The sequence below is a fragment of the Micropterus dolomieu genome, linkage group LG06, assembly GCF_021292245.1.
Source record: "Micropterus dolomieu isolate WLL.071019.BEF.003 ecotype Adirondacks linkage group LG06, ASM2129224v1, whole genome shotgun sequence".
Classification (NCBI taxonomy): Eukaryota; Metazoa; Chordata; class Actinopteri; order Centrarchiformes; family Centrarchidae; genus Micropterus; species Micropterus dolomieu.
In genome coordinates, this window is record NC_060155.1 from 11,195,498 (window position 1) to 11,212,495 (window position 16,998).

Genomic DNA, 16,998 nt, shown 5'->3' on the forward strand with positions numbered 1-16,998 from the left:
TTCAAAGTGATTTTTTTATGTTCAAGGAGTCCTGATTCTTGTGTCTGAACAATTACAGATAGGTTTGAAAAAGTCTTACGCATGTGTTAGTGCTTAAGGAAGTTACAAAAGTTACAATATGAGGCTATACCATTAGCATGACATACTCTTAAACTGCTGGACGACACAAATTTGTTAAATTGGCAGGAATGGGTAAATTTGAGCCAAAAGACCTGGTGGAAGGTGAGACAGATAAAGACATGACGATAAACAGGATGGCTTTAAAGCGATACATTGATACGAAACAACTAGGAGACATAGCTGCAATGTTTCACTACTAAATGCAAATTAAGTGTTGGGAACTGGCATTTGAGTTTGCATGTTAAAATAACATTGATGTCACCGATCCCCATGTGGCTCAACTTATCCTCTCCCTTGGCTCAACTTACCCCTCATATGGGGTAACACCTCACTTTAAAGACACATCAAATAAAAACTGGCTCAACTCACCCCGCTCTACCCCAAACATAGATACTACATTGGCTGCTGCTGTTCATTACTGCAATGTGTCAAGGGTGCACGTATGTCCTTCAAGTGAATATAAATAAACCCATTTTTCAGCACTTTGGTTTGTTACAAATGCCAGATATGGATTTACAGGATACTTAAATGCTCCCTCCATGGTCTGCAGTTGCCATCTCCAACATCCTCCTACTCCATGCTGTCTGTCTGTGGAATGCTATTCCAACCATCTTAATGCAGTTTGGCTTGTCTAATAACTGCACTTAAAAAAACAGTTGACAAAACCTCCAAACCTTGAATGATCTTGTCTGAGGAACAAGCTGTTAATTAATTAGACAGTTATCAGCTGATAAAGGCCTTGTTCACCCGGGGGATCTGCTCAGATAAACAGATGGAGATCTGAGCATCCCTCCTGCTCCCACACTTCACCACATCCTGCCATAAATTTCATCTATCTCCATTTTAGAAATATACTCCTGCCATTGTCTCACTTGTCTCACCACTGGCTGAGCATTACAAGGTGTTATTGACTCTTACAATAAGCTGGAGAACAAAAAGCCCAGTAGGACCTCCAAAAAAGTATGTTATGGCTAAAATTTTCAGGAATTCTCAGCCTGTAGCTGCTCGATTGTACTGTAACATTGTGGCTGATGTGGAACTGTGCTAGAAGCACTTGAGAGTACAGGCTAGACCATATACAGCACACAACATCCAAAAAGACAATTGGATTAGCAATGGAAATCAGTTGACTGAGCAACACAGGATAACACGGGATAAAACAAAGGGAGAGCTGAGGAAATCAGCCACAATCGCTGCTCAGGCACTGCTATTGTGTAAATAAAAAGTGGAACTTCACTACAACCACTTGAGAGTACAGTCTTAAGCATTTACAGCCAACAGAAAACAAAAAAACAATGGGATGGGAATGGGATAAGCAATGGAAATCAGTTGACTGAGCAACGCAGGATAACATAAAGGGAAAGCACCTGAAACATCCACAGAGAGCTCAGGGAAGCAAAAGATAAGGGAGAAAACAAAGGGAGAGCTGAGGAAATGAGAGCAAGTGCCGCCACAGTTGCTGCTCAGGCGCTGCTATCGTGTAAATAAAATGTTGCCAGGTTTTGGGGACAGAATTACCACCTGAAAATAGATTTACAACCCAAATGTGAATTCATGTGTAATAACAAAAGGTAGACAAAATAACAGGAAAACCACACAACACTATTCAGCTTACTGTAATACAACAACAGGCTCAAAGATTACCCACTGAATCACTACATCTCTCACACAGTCTCAAGTGTAAGCTTCATAATGGACTGGTGTGCTGGACGGTATATCATGATGTGTTGTGTGTGGTGTCACAACTAATCGTGCCAACCAGATTTTCAAGTAACAAAGATGCAAAGTGAAAAATCTTGGCGACACTAGCTGATTAATGGAAGCATATTCTTTATTTCTCCAAAGCATTTTAGAGCACAGGGCTTTCATCATGGTTTGTAAAAACACAGCTTGTATGTCAGCTTTGGAATCACAGGGAGCCAGGGGAGGCTTAGCTCCCCCAGAAGAGACCCGAGACCCCCCTAATAACTATTAGCATTAATAGTGATGCACTGAATGACTGAAAAATGTCAGTGTCCCTGGACAGCGAGTCTGACTTTGTGTAACATGACTGATCTGGACATGTGCTGATGATGGTGATTTCATTTTTCATGACTCATGGTGCTGCTATTGATGTGTTCTTATGTATGTCTATGCACAATTATTGTGAATGGACTGGATGTCAGATCAGCACACCCCCTAGACGCATGCAATAGTTGGACAGCCTCTAAAAGACGCTGCCCCTCAAACACACAAATTTCAAAATAAAAGACACACAACAAAACAGCAAAAGAATATAAATTTGAACCTGTGTGAGTGTTTAAAACTGTCAATACATGACAAAAACAAAACATTTTTTAAATAACTATAAAAGCAACTATAAAAACTCTAAAACGTTTGTTCTTTCTCCTCAGATATAAACTTCTGAGATTGTAAATCAAAACATTTGCATGTATCCAGGGGCTTTATGAACGATCTACTTCGGAAACGAGACCAGAGAACAAATAAGAGACTGGAGAGAAATAACAAAAGGAACCAGAGCTTTTGGTGAGTTGGAGTTCAGTCAGAGGCTGATCAATGATGATCAAAAACACACTCCCACACACACATCAATGAAAACAGGCCAGCGGTCAAACACTTGAGAATGACACACAGCAAAAATTTTGCTTTCTAAGAAAGTTAATGTTTTCCCGTCTGCACCCCCAATTAAGCTCACTGATAGAACAACAGAGGCCCCTTTTGAATTCATTGTGTATTTGTGGAACAGCTTTACCATTTGTGTTATGAATATACACATTATAGGCTTATCTCCAACGGCCTTAACACATGACTTGATTGGCAGTGTGTCAGGGGCTTGCCACCTCTTCAGTCATCCCTACTCACCCCATCCAATCAGGATGTACCACCAGAAGTATTTCCTCTGAGAGACGAAGGTCAGGGCCAGCAGGGTCTGCAGATACATGCCCTCCACCAGCAACCAGAAGTAATTGGCCAGGATGCTGAACTGGAAGAAAGCCACAGCTGACTTGCACGCTGCCTAGAGAGAGCCAGAATAAAGCACAGTTACTGGTACTGGATGTGCCCTCACTCAACACTGAACCAACACAATATCGGTCAAGGCAGCTGGTAGGTCCAGATGACTCATTAAGGACCTTTTCTCATGTCAAATTAGATGAGAAGATATAGAGATTAAAGTAGAGTTATTTATTTTTGATTGATTGATTGATATCTTTATTTTGAACATAATAATAACAAAATAATCAGCGAAACAAAAAATAGTGGTAAAAAAGAAATGAACAAAATACAACTGCATACTTTCCAGTACTTAAAAACCTCTATTTACATGTGCAAAAAGGAGGTAGGAAGAAGTAAAACTTATGTACTCCTACCCCTTTACACCCTTACTACCATATTTAAGGAAATAACTACAAAATAATAAGTCTACAGAGATAATAAATCTGTAATCAATGAAAATATATATTCAGAAGTTCTATTCACATACAGATATTACCCATACACAACAATATTTTATACATACTGTGTTTCTCTGTACCTCTGGAATATAATTTCTTTGAACATCTTTTTAAAATAGAATATGTTTGGACATTGCTTTAATTCATTATTTAGTTTATTCCACAATTTAACACCACTGACCATGAAACTTTTCCTAGTAGTTCGAAAACTGGGCGTTTTAAAATTTGACTTATAGCCCCCCTCTATTTCAGAAAACCTTTTCTGTATATTGCCAGGCAATAAATTGTTTCTAGCCATGAACATAATTACTGCTGTTTGAAATTCAACTAGATCAAATCATTTTAATGCTTTAGACTGTGAAAATAATGAGTTGGTGTGTTCCAAATATCCAGTGTTGTGAATTATTCTTATTGCTCTTTTTTGAAGTATAAATAACATTTGCAATGAATTTTGATATGTGTTACCCCAAATCTCTACACAGTAATTTACAGTGCCTTGCGAAAGTATTCGGCCCCCTTGAACTTTTCGACCTTTTGCCACATTGCAGGCTTCAAACATAAAGATATAAAACTGTAATTTTTTGTGAAGAATCAGCAACAAGTGGGACACAATTATGAAGTGGAACGAAATTTATTGGATATTTCAAACCTTTTTAACAAATAAAAAACAGAAAAATTGGGCGTGCAAAATTATTCAGCCCCCTTAAGTTAATACTTTGTAGCGCCACCTTTTACTGCGATTACAGCTGTAAGTCGCTTGGGGTACGTCTCTATCAGTTTTGCACATCGAGAGACTGAAATTTTTGCCCATTCCTCCTTGCAAAACAGCTCGAGCTCAGTGAGGTTGGATGAAGAGCGTTTGTGAACAGCAGTTTTCAGTTCTTTCCACAGATTCTCGATTGGATTCAGGTCTGGACTTTGACTTGGCCATTCTAACACCTGGATATGTTTATTTGTGAACCATTCCAGTGTAGATTTTGCTTTATGTTTTGGATCATTGTCTTGTTGGAAGACAAATCTCCGTCCCAGTCTCAGGTCTTTTGCAGACTCCATCAGGTTTTCTTCCAGAATGGTCCTGTATTTGGCTCCATCCGTCCTCCCATCAATTTTAACCATCTTCCCTGTCCCTGCTGAAGAAAAGCAGGCCCAAACCATGATGCTGCCACCACCATGTTTGACAGTGGGGATGGTGTGTTCAGGGTGATGAGCTGTGTTGCCTTTACGCCAAACATAACGTTTTGCATTGTTGCCAAAAAGTTTGATTTTGGTTTCATCTGACCAGAGCACCTTCTTCCACATGTTTGGTGTGTCTCCCAGGTGGCTTGTGGCAAACTTTAAACGAGACTTTTTATGGATATCTTTAAGAAATTGCTTTCTTCTTGTCACTCTTCCATAAAGGCCAGATTTGTGCAGTATACGACTGATTGTTGTCCTATGGACAGAGTCTCCCATCATCTATCATCATTAGTCATTTAGGTCAACATTGGATCATTCAGAGATCCTCACTGAACTTCTGGAGAGAGTTTGCTGCACTGAAAGTAAAGGGGCTGAATAATTTTGCACGCCCAATTTTTCTGTTTTTTATTTGTTAAAAAAGTTTGAAATATCCAATAAATTTCGTTCCACTTCATGATTGTGTCCCACTTGTTGTTGGTTCTTCACAAAAAATTACAGTTCTATATCTTTATGTTTGAAGCCTGCAATGTGGCAAAAGGTCGAAAAGTTCAAGGGGGCCAAATACTTTCGCAAGGCACAGTAAATACAGTAAAACCAGTGAACAATACAAAATGTGATCTGTAATCTAGAATGTGCTTAGCTTTAGCCAGGACTGAAATACTTCTAGACAGTTTTGTTTGGATATGTTTTATGTGAGATTTCCAGCAAATCTTGTCGTCTATAATCACTCTAAGGAATTTCATTTCATATACTCTTTCTATATTAACACCCTCGATCTGTAATTGAACTTGATTGATTGATTTACAATTGCCAAATATCATGAATTTAGTTTTGCTCAAATTTAATGATAACTTATTTGTGTCAAACCACTGTTTTATTTTTCTGAATTCTGAAGTGATTAAGTCCAGGAGTTGCTGTAAATTCTGACCAGAACTAAAGATGTTTGTGTCGTCTGCAAATAATACAAATTTGAGTAGATCAGATACTTATGTCATAACATATGTCATTTATGTAAAGGATAAATAATTTTGATCCCAACACTGACCCCTGGGGGACACCACACGCAATGTCCAAATATTCAGATGTGTAATCTCCCAACTTCACAAATTGTTTCCTGTCTTTTAAATAACTGCTTAACCAATTCAGCACTCCCCTGATCCCAAGCCTTTCCAGTTTATTGATTAGTATTTTATGATTAATTGTATCAAATGCTTTTTTCAAATCAATGAATACCCCAACTCCATTTTTTTTTTTTTGGGCCAGTGGAATTTGTAATTTCTTCTATGAGTTCAATTAAAGCTAGTGATGTTGCAGTTTGTGTTTATCTATGAATTTGTCCAATCTGTCATTGAAGAGTTTTTCTAGAATTTTTGATAATTGTGGCAGTAGAGAGGCAGGCCTGTAATTTGTGAAGTGGTGTTTATCTCCAGTTTTGTACAGAGGTATGACTTTTGCTGTTTTCATTTTTGATGGAAATTGATCAGTTTGGAATGACAAATTAAAAATGTGAGTTAATGGTTTTGAGATCCCCTCAATTACATTTTTTACTATCTTCATATCTATTTCGTTACAATCAGTGGATGCTTTAGTTTTGCATTTTTTAACAATGCCTATTTCTTTTTCTTCTACTGCTTTAAGAAACATTGAACATGTTGAATTCGTTCTGTAGATCAGCAAAGGTAAGAATGATATACTATAAAAACGTACTACGTCTAATATATTCTATTCCATTATGAATGCATAAGACACTATGACATTTGCATTTTAGGTTAAAAGCGTTTAGTTGTGGCAAAAATGTGTAGTTGTAAAAACAAAAGCAGAAAGCTTATGATATAAATAAACATAAAACAGTATAAGTAAGCCTACAGATTACAGAAATTATTAATATAGTAGCTGTTAGAGGTTATTTAATCAGTTACTCTGATGTTTACAGCTTGAAATGGCATTATACTTACCTTTCTCGATTTTGAAGTAGATTAATAGTAAATTATGTCTTTCCAAAATTTCAACAGTTCTGACAGTTTTTCAGATTTCTCTATTTAATTTAAGATGTTGGAGGATTTTCTCATCCCATCCCACTCATATTTATCGTCAATAACAATTTCCAAATCTGGTCTATGTCTTCAGATTTCCTACATCACTGCAGTGATTGTAGCACAAAATGTGAGCATATGAAGTGGTTGTGGTGTGTAGTTACTGATTTAAGAGGCTGTGGGGAAGGTTTTGAAAAGGTGTAACTGCTCAAGTGTGTCTGCAAAATAAAGATTTTTGACAAACATGCAACTCCAAAAGCAATTTTCTGTGTATTCTGCAAAAGCATAAGGAACAAAAACCCACTACAAAAGAAAAAACTAAATCACTACAAAATATATTACATGCTGTAAAAAAAACAAAACAATGGTAAATTACATGAGTAATTTCATGTTGCCAACACTTTATTAACAACATCAAAAAATGAAACATACCTGCAGTTTAAAATCCAATTGCTAAAATAATTCAGTTTTCCACCTGTCTTCCCATCTTTCACTTCTCTTTGCCGTCTCTTTCCATTGTTAATCATACAGCAGATGTAGCAATCTGCTTTATGATAAAAACATTGCTGATTAAATAGCGTGCTGCTCACCGTGGACACAAAGCAGTGGTCCAGGTTCTCATCAGCAAACAGCACAGTGTCTTTAATGAAAACAGCGCTGGCTCTCAGGATGAAGGAGGAGAATAGGTTGATGTGGATGTAGTTTCTGGTGCAGCGGAACTTTCTGAAAGAAGCCAAAACAGAGCGAGGGGAATATGGCACACACATTAAAGCAGCAACGATTCATCGAATTAATCGAATAGTTGCCAACAATTAAATTGATCAAATATTTTGATAATTGTTGTGAGTAATTTGTAAGAAAGAAAAGTCAGGATTTTCCACCTTCTTAAATGTAAATATTTTCTGGTTTCTTTACTCCTCTATTACACTGACGTCTTTTTTTGTGGACAACATTTCACACTAATTTGTGAACTGAAAAAAGGTTAGCTGGCTTCTCAGTTAAAGATGTAACAATTGAACATTCAACGCAAAACCTTCCGCGTCCCTCTCTGTTGCTCGTATCACTCTGCTAAACCCGGCCCACTAAACCCACAAGTTTGTACGGCAGCCGAAGGAGCTGGTTGCCCTGAAAAACCTCATCCCGCATAGGGCTTGCTCTCCACGGGGAGAGTCTCGCCAGTCCCTCTCATTTTGACCTCAGGGGCAGCTGCAACAGCATCTAACAGCAGATTGAGAGGCTAGTACACCACTGTCCCCCCTAAAAAGTTATTCCCCATTGTTTGTCATCATGACTCATCAATACAAGCGCCATGGCATTGAAGATAATGAGCCTGAAGCTCTCTGTGGAGCCAGGACGTAATCACACAAGTGTTTTGTACTATACGCTGCAAATGAGGGATATGCAGTTCTTTCCTTGCTGGTGCTTGTTTCTCAGCCACTGTGTTTGCAGAAGTCTCATGTACAACTGTCAGGATATAGCGACAGTTTAACAAATACGACAAAACGTTATTTTTAAAAGAATTCCCTACTGCTGCTTTAAACACCAGCACATAAGTAAACAACTGCCTACTCATCCAGCAGATGCAGAGCAACATGAGTATCCCATAAGAGTTATGTTTCTATTCATCTTTTATATCTCTTACAACTTAGGTTTTATTTTTTTTAGCTTTGGACATTGGTTCTATCAGTTGTGTTATCATGATAACATTGTTCTCATTATCACAAGTCATTGCTGAGATTTTTAGCTGGAACTTTTGTCACGGACCCCCTGCTGTGACACCTGCCCAGTGACATTGGGAGTGACTGTGTTTTGATTTATTTTTGCCTTTGGATGAATGTACAGTGCTTGGTGTTTTGGTTTTATCTGTCTGTCTGTGTTGTCCTGTCTCTCCCTCTTCAGTGGAGATTGTGGGCATTACCTCCCGTGAGTTGGCGCTCACCCTCACCTGCTAGCAATCACCACTCTCACACCTGTTCATCACCAGTCCAATCAGCCTGTCCTTCTTGAGGACAGACCAGACATCCAGTCACTGCCAGATCATTGTGTCATTCCCAGTATGATAATGTGCCAGCCACCTTGTCTGCTCAGAGCCAGAAACGCTGATTGTTCAGGTATTCTGTCTTTTTTTCTGCTGGATTTTCCCTGTCAGGAAGTCGTAGAACAGATCAGCGAGCCACAGAACTCACTGGGCCACTTTCCCAAGACACCAGCTTCACCCTCCTGCCAGCCCACATAGGATTCTGGATTTAAGCCAAACCCCAGCCCCACTCACCTGCCAACCAATCTGCTTCATTCATTCTGTGTTTTTAAAAGTAAATAACCTTATCTTTTCCTGCTCTGTCTCCAGTCTGCTTTTGGGTTAAGATTCTGAAACCAGACAACATATCTTAAAACAAGACCAACAGGAAAACATGAACAGTGGCATGGATATCTGGACTAACCTGAGGGTTTGTTTATAACCTGTCTGACTGACTGACTGCCCATGCTTGTTGCCCTGTTGGTCCTATCTATTGCACTGATGCCGTGTTTCAAGATCTCTAGTTAGTTTTGTTAGTCCGGTGTTGTTACAACCAATAGAAGCAATGGTCAGATTACTAAAATAAAACCCATCTTTTCCATTAATAAACTGTAGTTTTCCTTTAAGTCCAAAATAGTAAGAAATTGAGACTTGTTTACATTATCACGTTGTTTAATCATGGGGAGGTAGTGTTCACTCGTCTTTTCTGAGCTTGTTTGCTGAAAATGTCTCCACCAAGTTTTATCTTTAGTTTAGCTTCAGAATTACTTTTGTTGTCGCTTTAAGACACTTTCACATTATGCTTCGAAAGTATCAATAATCCATATTATATAACACAATAAGAAAAAAGGAAAACAAACAACTATACTTTATTCAAGAAAAGCTTGACTGGGTCTTTATTGTCACTGATCATCTGAATATTTGGATATTTCTGTCCGTTAGAACTGTAAGATATTTATATTTACTTCAAACACGTCACAGCTATATACTCGTTTCTAAACACTGCCAGATAGGATCTTAACTACATAAATGTCAGGTGAGTGAGCATCCTAGTTGTTGTCCCTTTTATTGCCCTCTGTTTGCGTATGTATTTAGGGGAATGTGTGCTGTGCTGGTCTTACCTGAAGGCTGTAAACACCACTATGGCTGTAATGAGGGAGATGAGTGAGGTGGCATAGCCTACAGTGTAAACCTGTCTTAACGTAGAGAAGTAGCTTGTCTGGAGAGAGAGAGACAGAGATGGGGGGGGGGCGTGAGTAAATTGTGATGCTGTCAAATGCATGAACAGAATATGGCTTGATGAGTGAAATGTCACAAATGTCTCAAACTGTGGATCCGACTGGGTCCGATATAACAACAGGCCTGCTTTCCTTATTATAATCAATAAATAAAACTTTGGAAGTGGGAAACACAGTTATACCAAAACATCAACATCTCTATCTTTAATTGCATTGTAATTTGCTTTACAGTATTGTATCAAACAATTTTAAGTCTGATATACCATCTAAATAATTCACAATTAATATTGAAACAAAAATGGCACAAAATGGCAGTATGAGCTACAAACATAGGCCCCCCTTCAACTCACTACGGTCAGTGTGGTGTTGCCACTTCTGGTCCTTTGAAGCATCAGAATGGCTAAAGTGCTGTTGATAGCTAAATAAATAGTGGCCTTGTGTATGCTAATTTGTGTAGGATAAAAAAATTGCATATATATTGCACACTGCACTATAATCATGCGACCCTTTGATGTATATTTGGATTTTTACAAAATCTTTCAATTTTGCTACTGAATTGAAGGGTTGAAGCTGTCACAAATCTGGAAACACTGCTCACTCATGTAGTAGCATTAGATTAGCTAAGGTCACATGCTAGCATGTAGCGTACAAGCAATAAAAAACAATCAATTTCTAATCAAAGTTCAAATCTAAACTAGATGGAGGGACTACAGCGGGCAGACTGCAGGTGGTCAGAGTAAAAGATGAGAGGCCCAAGTCATTAAGTTAAGCATATAAAAAAAAGTTAAATTGAGCGTCAAACCCAAAATTCATTTGTTTTGCAGTAAAGGTGGCTCTCCAGTTGACTGTGTCCTGCCAGTGTGGGGAAAATTAGTGGAGACCACTGCTAAGCCTACATATACTGTAGGTCTGGATTGAAAAGGAAGCAGTCAGGGAAGAAGAGACAATATGAATAAGTTTAACAGATTGGCATGAGTACAACAAAAAGTCTGTTTACCTCATAGTCAGGCTCGCTGTCATCACGGAAAGCACATGCCTCCTCGTAGGATGGATACATTTCTGACCAGCCAGCAACAGTACAGTTCCTGGAAACAAACCCTGATGTGGGAGCAGATGTTTTAATGGCTTCAAGTGATTCAACCATTGCAAAGATTTACATAATACATCATACAATATATTTAAAAGCTCAACTATTTCTTATTCTTAACTTTTTAATCTTCTCTGTGGCTTAATTTAGTCTAAACCCAAACTTCTTGGAACACTTACTTCAAATTAACACTGCTGAAAAATGGAATAAGAAGTAGGAAAGAAATATAGACCCTGGTCCATTTGGTCAAAGCGCAAGTTGAGGTCCCGAGTTCCTTAAAAGGTTCATAGGTTCTTGAAAATGTTTTATTCAGAGGAAAGGGGTCGATAAGTCTGCTTCAGAGAACCTCTGTTATAGTCATAATATTTCATTTGTCAGTTTTATTGTCTTGATACACCAAATCTGGAATATTCTTAAATCCTCTTTAGGATTAGCAGGTCCAGATGGAAATGAGCCTGCAATTCAGTTTAAACCTGTAATAAATGTTCATGTCATGTTTTAAGTTTATAAAGTTACTTTTTACAGCTCATCTATGTTCCCCAGCTAGCTGCTAACTACGTCCGTCTGCTGCTTGATGCTAAGCAAGTATGTTCAGTTTTTATAGCTCTTTCACTGAAATCTGCCTGCTGCCGCCAAAAAAGACTCGGCCGAGTAGCTAAACAATGAGCTGAATCTCACTATAAACCTCGTAAATCCTTGTGAAGCGGCAGATTCAGGTAATAAATCTCTGCAGCACCTCTTCCACATTGCCACATTGTTTTCCATTGTAATGTGATACATTTTAGATTTTTTTTTATTGAAAATTTTAACATAGCCAATGTGACAATCTAGGCAGTGCAGCCGGTGCAGATGCTCTAAGAAATTGTCATAATTATGGTATTGTTATTGTAGTGGGACAACGGTGTGGATTTGTGCATTTTATTAAATAAATTTGGAGTTACTCCAAATTCCTCTTTTCCTCTCCCAGAGAGGAGCAGGGGGGGTTAAAGATCAACTTTCAACAGACTGCTGAAGAGACCCCAACAGAAGGGGGGGTGGAAAGTTGCTTTCTTTAACTGCTATGCCTGGGCAGTTGATCGTAAAACTGGCGCCTTTTTGATCTACGAAGCTGATAAAGCGGTGCCTGACTGTTAAACTGACAAAAGGGACACTAACCAGCGATTAGCATTTCCCTGAACAGCCTATCAAAACTGCGCCCCCACACATGTAACCATGGCAACTGACCTTGCTCTGTGTTTTATTACCCCATCAAAGGGATACTCCTTGTCTCACCAAAGTGTGACATAACTCAGGAAGCCGAACTTTAAATAACCAAAGACTGGAGTCTCCAAAGACACAAAGCATTTAATTAAGTTTAATTAAATCTTTAGTTACTTGATTACGTTTGCCTCTAGTTATTAACTAGTTATGTTAACATGTTGTTGCTATCTGTTGTTGATATTAGTGCTGAAAAGATTCTAAGTAAGTTACTTTTGCAGTGTTTTTATTTTCAGCAAGACACTCACACTAGAAATGATGATAAAGAAATGTCCTACTATACTCTTAATCGCCAGCTTGAATTTAAGGCTGAATAACTAAATTCCCCAGTTCCTAAGGAGAGATGGTCTTGGATTAATCTAAGCTTGCTTCACGTAACCTGAGCTCCCCCAAGTGGACAAAATAAGTATTACATACCATCGTTGGAAATGCCGTGAATGTATAAATATCCTGACCAATAATGTGACAATTGTTTCCTGTTACCAAATGCCTAACTTAGAACGGTACAACTGTTTGACCATTGAGGTTTGATTGTGGAAAATATTAGATTATAATGCGCGCAAATAGATTTCTTTTCTTTTAGACATTAAGTTTAGAAAGGCAGTCCCTCGGGAAACCTGAAACGCCCTCTTGGGAACCACGCCCCAGGCAACAAAAGAGCGACACGCAACGTCGTTCGGGCTCTCTGCTCTTCTCCTCCCCTCGTGCCCTGGTCTTCCGCTCTGCTCTCTGGACGCTTCGGCACGCGTCCGGCGTGCCTCTCCGGGCAACGCCCAAGAATTCGGCCAGCGCAACAGGCCTTTGTTCGCTTGAAGCTACACGCGCGAAGTGCCGCAACATTGATCTGCCCCTCAGTTTGTTTTATTTTCTTTCTTTCTTTTGTTTTGTTAAAGTTATCAGTCCGTTAAGTTACACTGGACTAATTCAGGAACGACCAAGTTCCATTTTAAGCTTTTTCGTCGAGCCAATTTCACCGAGGTCAGACTAAGCCACGTGGTCTCGCCAGCGGCAACGAAGGAAACCTGAAACAGCCGAAATTGCCAGACGAAGGATGGCGTTTTCTTCAGTCAGACACGGAAAACCCCGGAGAATCCCTAGCAAAAAGCCAGGATCGGGCAGCTAGCGTGGGACCCATGCAACAGGCCAAAGCAGGCCGTTGACAAGCCGTAAGACCAAACATTCTGTGGTCAGATGTCCCGTAATGTTAATATTTCCTTTTAACTCCTAAACTCATAGCTTACTTTCATTAGTTCTCCTATGCCGTATGAGTCAAATGCTTCCCACAATCAAACCTCCATTGCTCATTGTTCAGCCATTGTTTATTTTCCCAGTATTTAACCACCCGTTTATATCGCTTTAGTTAACTTTAGTTATTAATCAATTCACTGTAATCAGGAAACTGTGTGTGTTGCCTATTTCCACGTCCCTGCCAAGAGAATTGACCCTTTAGATATGAGACTGACTGATTGATTTAAGATAATTTAGCGATTATTAAACTAACTCATCACTAGTAATAATTGTATAGTTATTGAAAGCTACCTAGAGGTACGGAGACTCTAGGATTATAACAACTCCGGGTGTTGCCCTGAAACGAGGAATATTTTTTAGATTTTATGAATATTAAAATTCATAATTGGGTATTAATTCTCATAAACTTATTAAAATTCATAACTAATTTAGCCATGCTACATTATTAATATTATGAATTCAGTATATTGTGGTTGATAGCAGTCTATATATATATATTGAATTCACTACATTAAAACCCTGTGATAGTCTGATATGAATATCAATCAGACCTGTTTATGTCCTGAAATCCTGTAGCCACTGACATTGTTCAACACAACTGGAAAACATCATCTTGAAAAAAAACTGCTTCAAACTGTCTTATTTTCAGTATTACAATGATTTTTTTAAGTTTATGTTCTTGTGCATAAGAAATGGTATCCATCTGGCATATAAAATCTTATTGATACTGTATTTGCGAGAGCATCTGTGCATGTATGTGTGTTTGCAAGGCGACTGCAATTGTCTTTTATGTTTTGTTTTTTTCACTCTATCTATCAAGTATTTCATATTCTGAATTACATGCTGCAGCTACCCTGAAAGTTCAGAGCTCTGAAATCATCATATTTGGACTGCTTCATGGACATTTCCACTCTTGGACCATTTCACTCCATTAGTGTTTTCAGTCAGAAAAAATTTGATGCTTTTTCAAGTCAACTGACATTTAATTCCTGGTTAATGTCCATTTGGAAGCAGCAGGTGTCTGGAGATGGTTGTAGGCTGGATTGCTCCCTGCACTGCTGTGTTTGTGGGACTGCACATCTAAATGTGTTTGCCACAAGCAACACATGCAGGCATTAGTTAGACTGTTTGAACACAGACACACAGAAATGCTTGTTGGTTTTTGTCTATAGCCTTTTACCCAAGAACTAACTGCACCACTGAAAGCAAAGACCTTAAATTGAATGCACTTGCCCGGAAATTTGCAATTATCGTATGGAAACGCCCCAATAAACGATATTAGGGTTATGAAAATAGTGTCACGTGCAAATTAACAAGTTTCAGACATTTGACACGTAACATAACTCAGACAAAAGAAGAAAATAAATAAAAAGAAAAGGAAATTCCTGTTGTAGCAAATTTGTTCTGTAAACTGTGTTACAAATAATATACCAATTATATTTAGTTACAATATACACATCTAATGTTGATATCACATGTTTAAAACTTTGTAGGTCTGTGTGTGTTTTTGCGCTCCTCTCTGGCTGCCTGGGGTCAACAAAAAGACATGCATTACCAGAAGTGCGTGTGTGTGTGTGTGTGTGTGTGTGTGTGTGTGTATGCCAGCTGAGATAGAGGGAGCACTGCGAGATAGCCTATCTTTGCATGGATAGCCTAATCTCAGATACTTTCCAAATAAACAGTCGCCTGCTCTCTGGGACTTTCCCCATAATCAAATTTAATTGGTGTTTAGGATGGTATCCGTCCTTGGATAGCACAGGTATATGACCACCAAGACCCAGATTTGTAGGGTATCTGGCAGGAAAACTGCTGGTACCAGTGAGAAAAACAACCAAGGTCATGCTTAGAAAGGTTGAAAGTTGAAAGTTGAAAGTCAGTTGTTACATGCCGGCATGTCAAATCAGGTCTTTGTTCTTGTAAAAGACTAAAACTCTACTTGGCATGGAACTTTAATTGCCACCAGTAAATATTTTGACCTCTAATTGCTGTCTATTTGTATTGTAATTACACTGTGGATACGTGCTTATGGCATATAGGCACTGCCATACTGAGCTGCTGTCACTACAGTTGCTTCCCTCCTGGCAATCCAATCATTGGTAGTTGGCTTTAAACACATAACTACCCGTTTGTCAGCACAGGAATGTCGCCACAGACACCAGATTTAAAAACCTTGGTACACTGTGAATATAAAGAGATTTACCAATACCTCTTAATCAGCATTTTTTTAACTTGTTGGCAAGTGCTTGAATATAGCGGACTCTCTAGTTTAGTTAAGGAAATAAATTGTGTGCAGTAAGGTCACCTGTCCAGAAAAACACTTAGCATGGTACTAGTGCAACTAATGCTGCATGTTCAGAAGAAAAACTGATATTTTTTTTAAAAAATAGTGTCATCTAAAAACAAACACCAAAAAACGACTGTCTTCTGCCAGGCAAACTATTACAGCCACTGGTGAGGACCAGGAAACTGTCAAAATAACAGTTTCTCTCTGTCCGGGGTGCAGTTTAATATTCCACTGGACAGTGACCTACCACAACCACTGCATGCAATCTGCCCAGCCAGGGGCCACCGCATTCAAGATGTGATTCTGTGGATCACATATTATTTAGACATTCGATTGAATGAAATTGTTTTCTATTGAGGAAGGGGCAGGGATTTGGAGATGGTGCCTCGACCTGCACATCAGTACAGTCGACTACTTATAGGCTAGTGCAGCAATGACATAAAAATCCCTTTTTATCTGAGCTGCAGAACAGCGGTATAAGGAACTGAATGTACTGTGGTGTTAACTGGATGATACCCTGGAGAACTTTGGGGAGGGGACTTGTATGTCTAACAGTGGACTGGGATATACCAGACCTAGCACCAATCTCCCTGGAAGTTCCCCTTCGAGGGAACTCGAACTGCGTCGGTTACGACACTATGGGAACGCCTCTAGGCGAAGCAGGTCTGAACGTGAATGAAATCACTCCAATCCTATTGGCTTGTTGCTAGAACGGTAAGGTGTGACGGAATAACCGGAGGAGTATAAAGCACACCTGTACACACTCATCATTAGCTTTTTTCTATTCAGCAGGCGCTCTGTATGTTGTTTGAAGAAAGCTCCAGTCCTCCAAGCAGTGTGTCTTACCTGAAGAAGAAGTCTACCAGCATGTCCGGCAATCAGATGTACAGAAGGTGTGTTTTTTTTTCTTGCCCTCGGTACATCACGGATGGAGAGTCTCATGAGATGTGTGTCTCATGTTTGGGGATGGAGCACGCCCGGGCAGCTCTCGAGGGGGCTGCCTGCGCCCGTTGCGAAGCCCTTTCCGTGCGGGTACTGAGGTACAGCATGGCTCTCTTTTCCGAGGATGGCCGGATGTGTTCTCCC

General features: G+C 39.2%; 1 protein-coding gene across 1 annotated transcript in view; it reads right to left on the reverse strand.

The window, feature by feature from the left end:
- ghrhra (growth hormone releasing hormone receptor a) overlaps positions 1 to 16,998 on the reverse strand; it is a 50,942-nt gene that overhangs the window by 10,260 nt on the left and 23,684 nt on the right. The window contains exons 4-7 of the mRNA XM_046051977.1: positions 11,034 to 11,134; positions 9,920 to 10,017; positions 7,372 to 7,504; positions 2,983 to 3,136 (exon numbers count right to left, since the gene is read on the reverse strand). Of these exons, the coding sequence (XP_045907933.1) occupies positions 2,983 to 3,136; positions 7,372 to 7,504; positions 9,920 to 10,017; positions 11,034 to 11,134 (486 nt within the window). The remainder of the gene's footprint in view (positions 1 to 2,982; positions 3,137 to 7,371; positions 7,505 to 9,919; positions 10,018 to 11,033; positions 11,135 to 16,998) is intronic.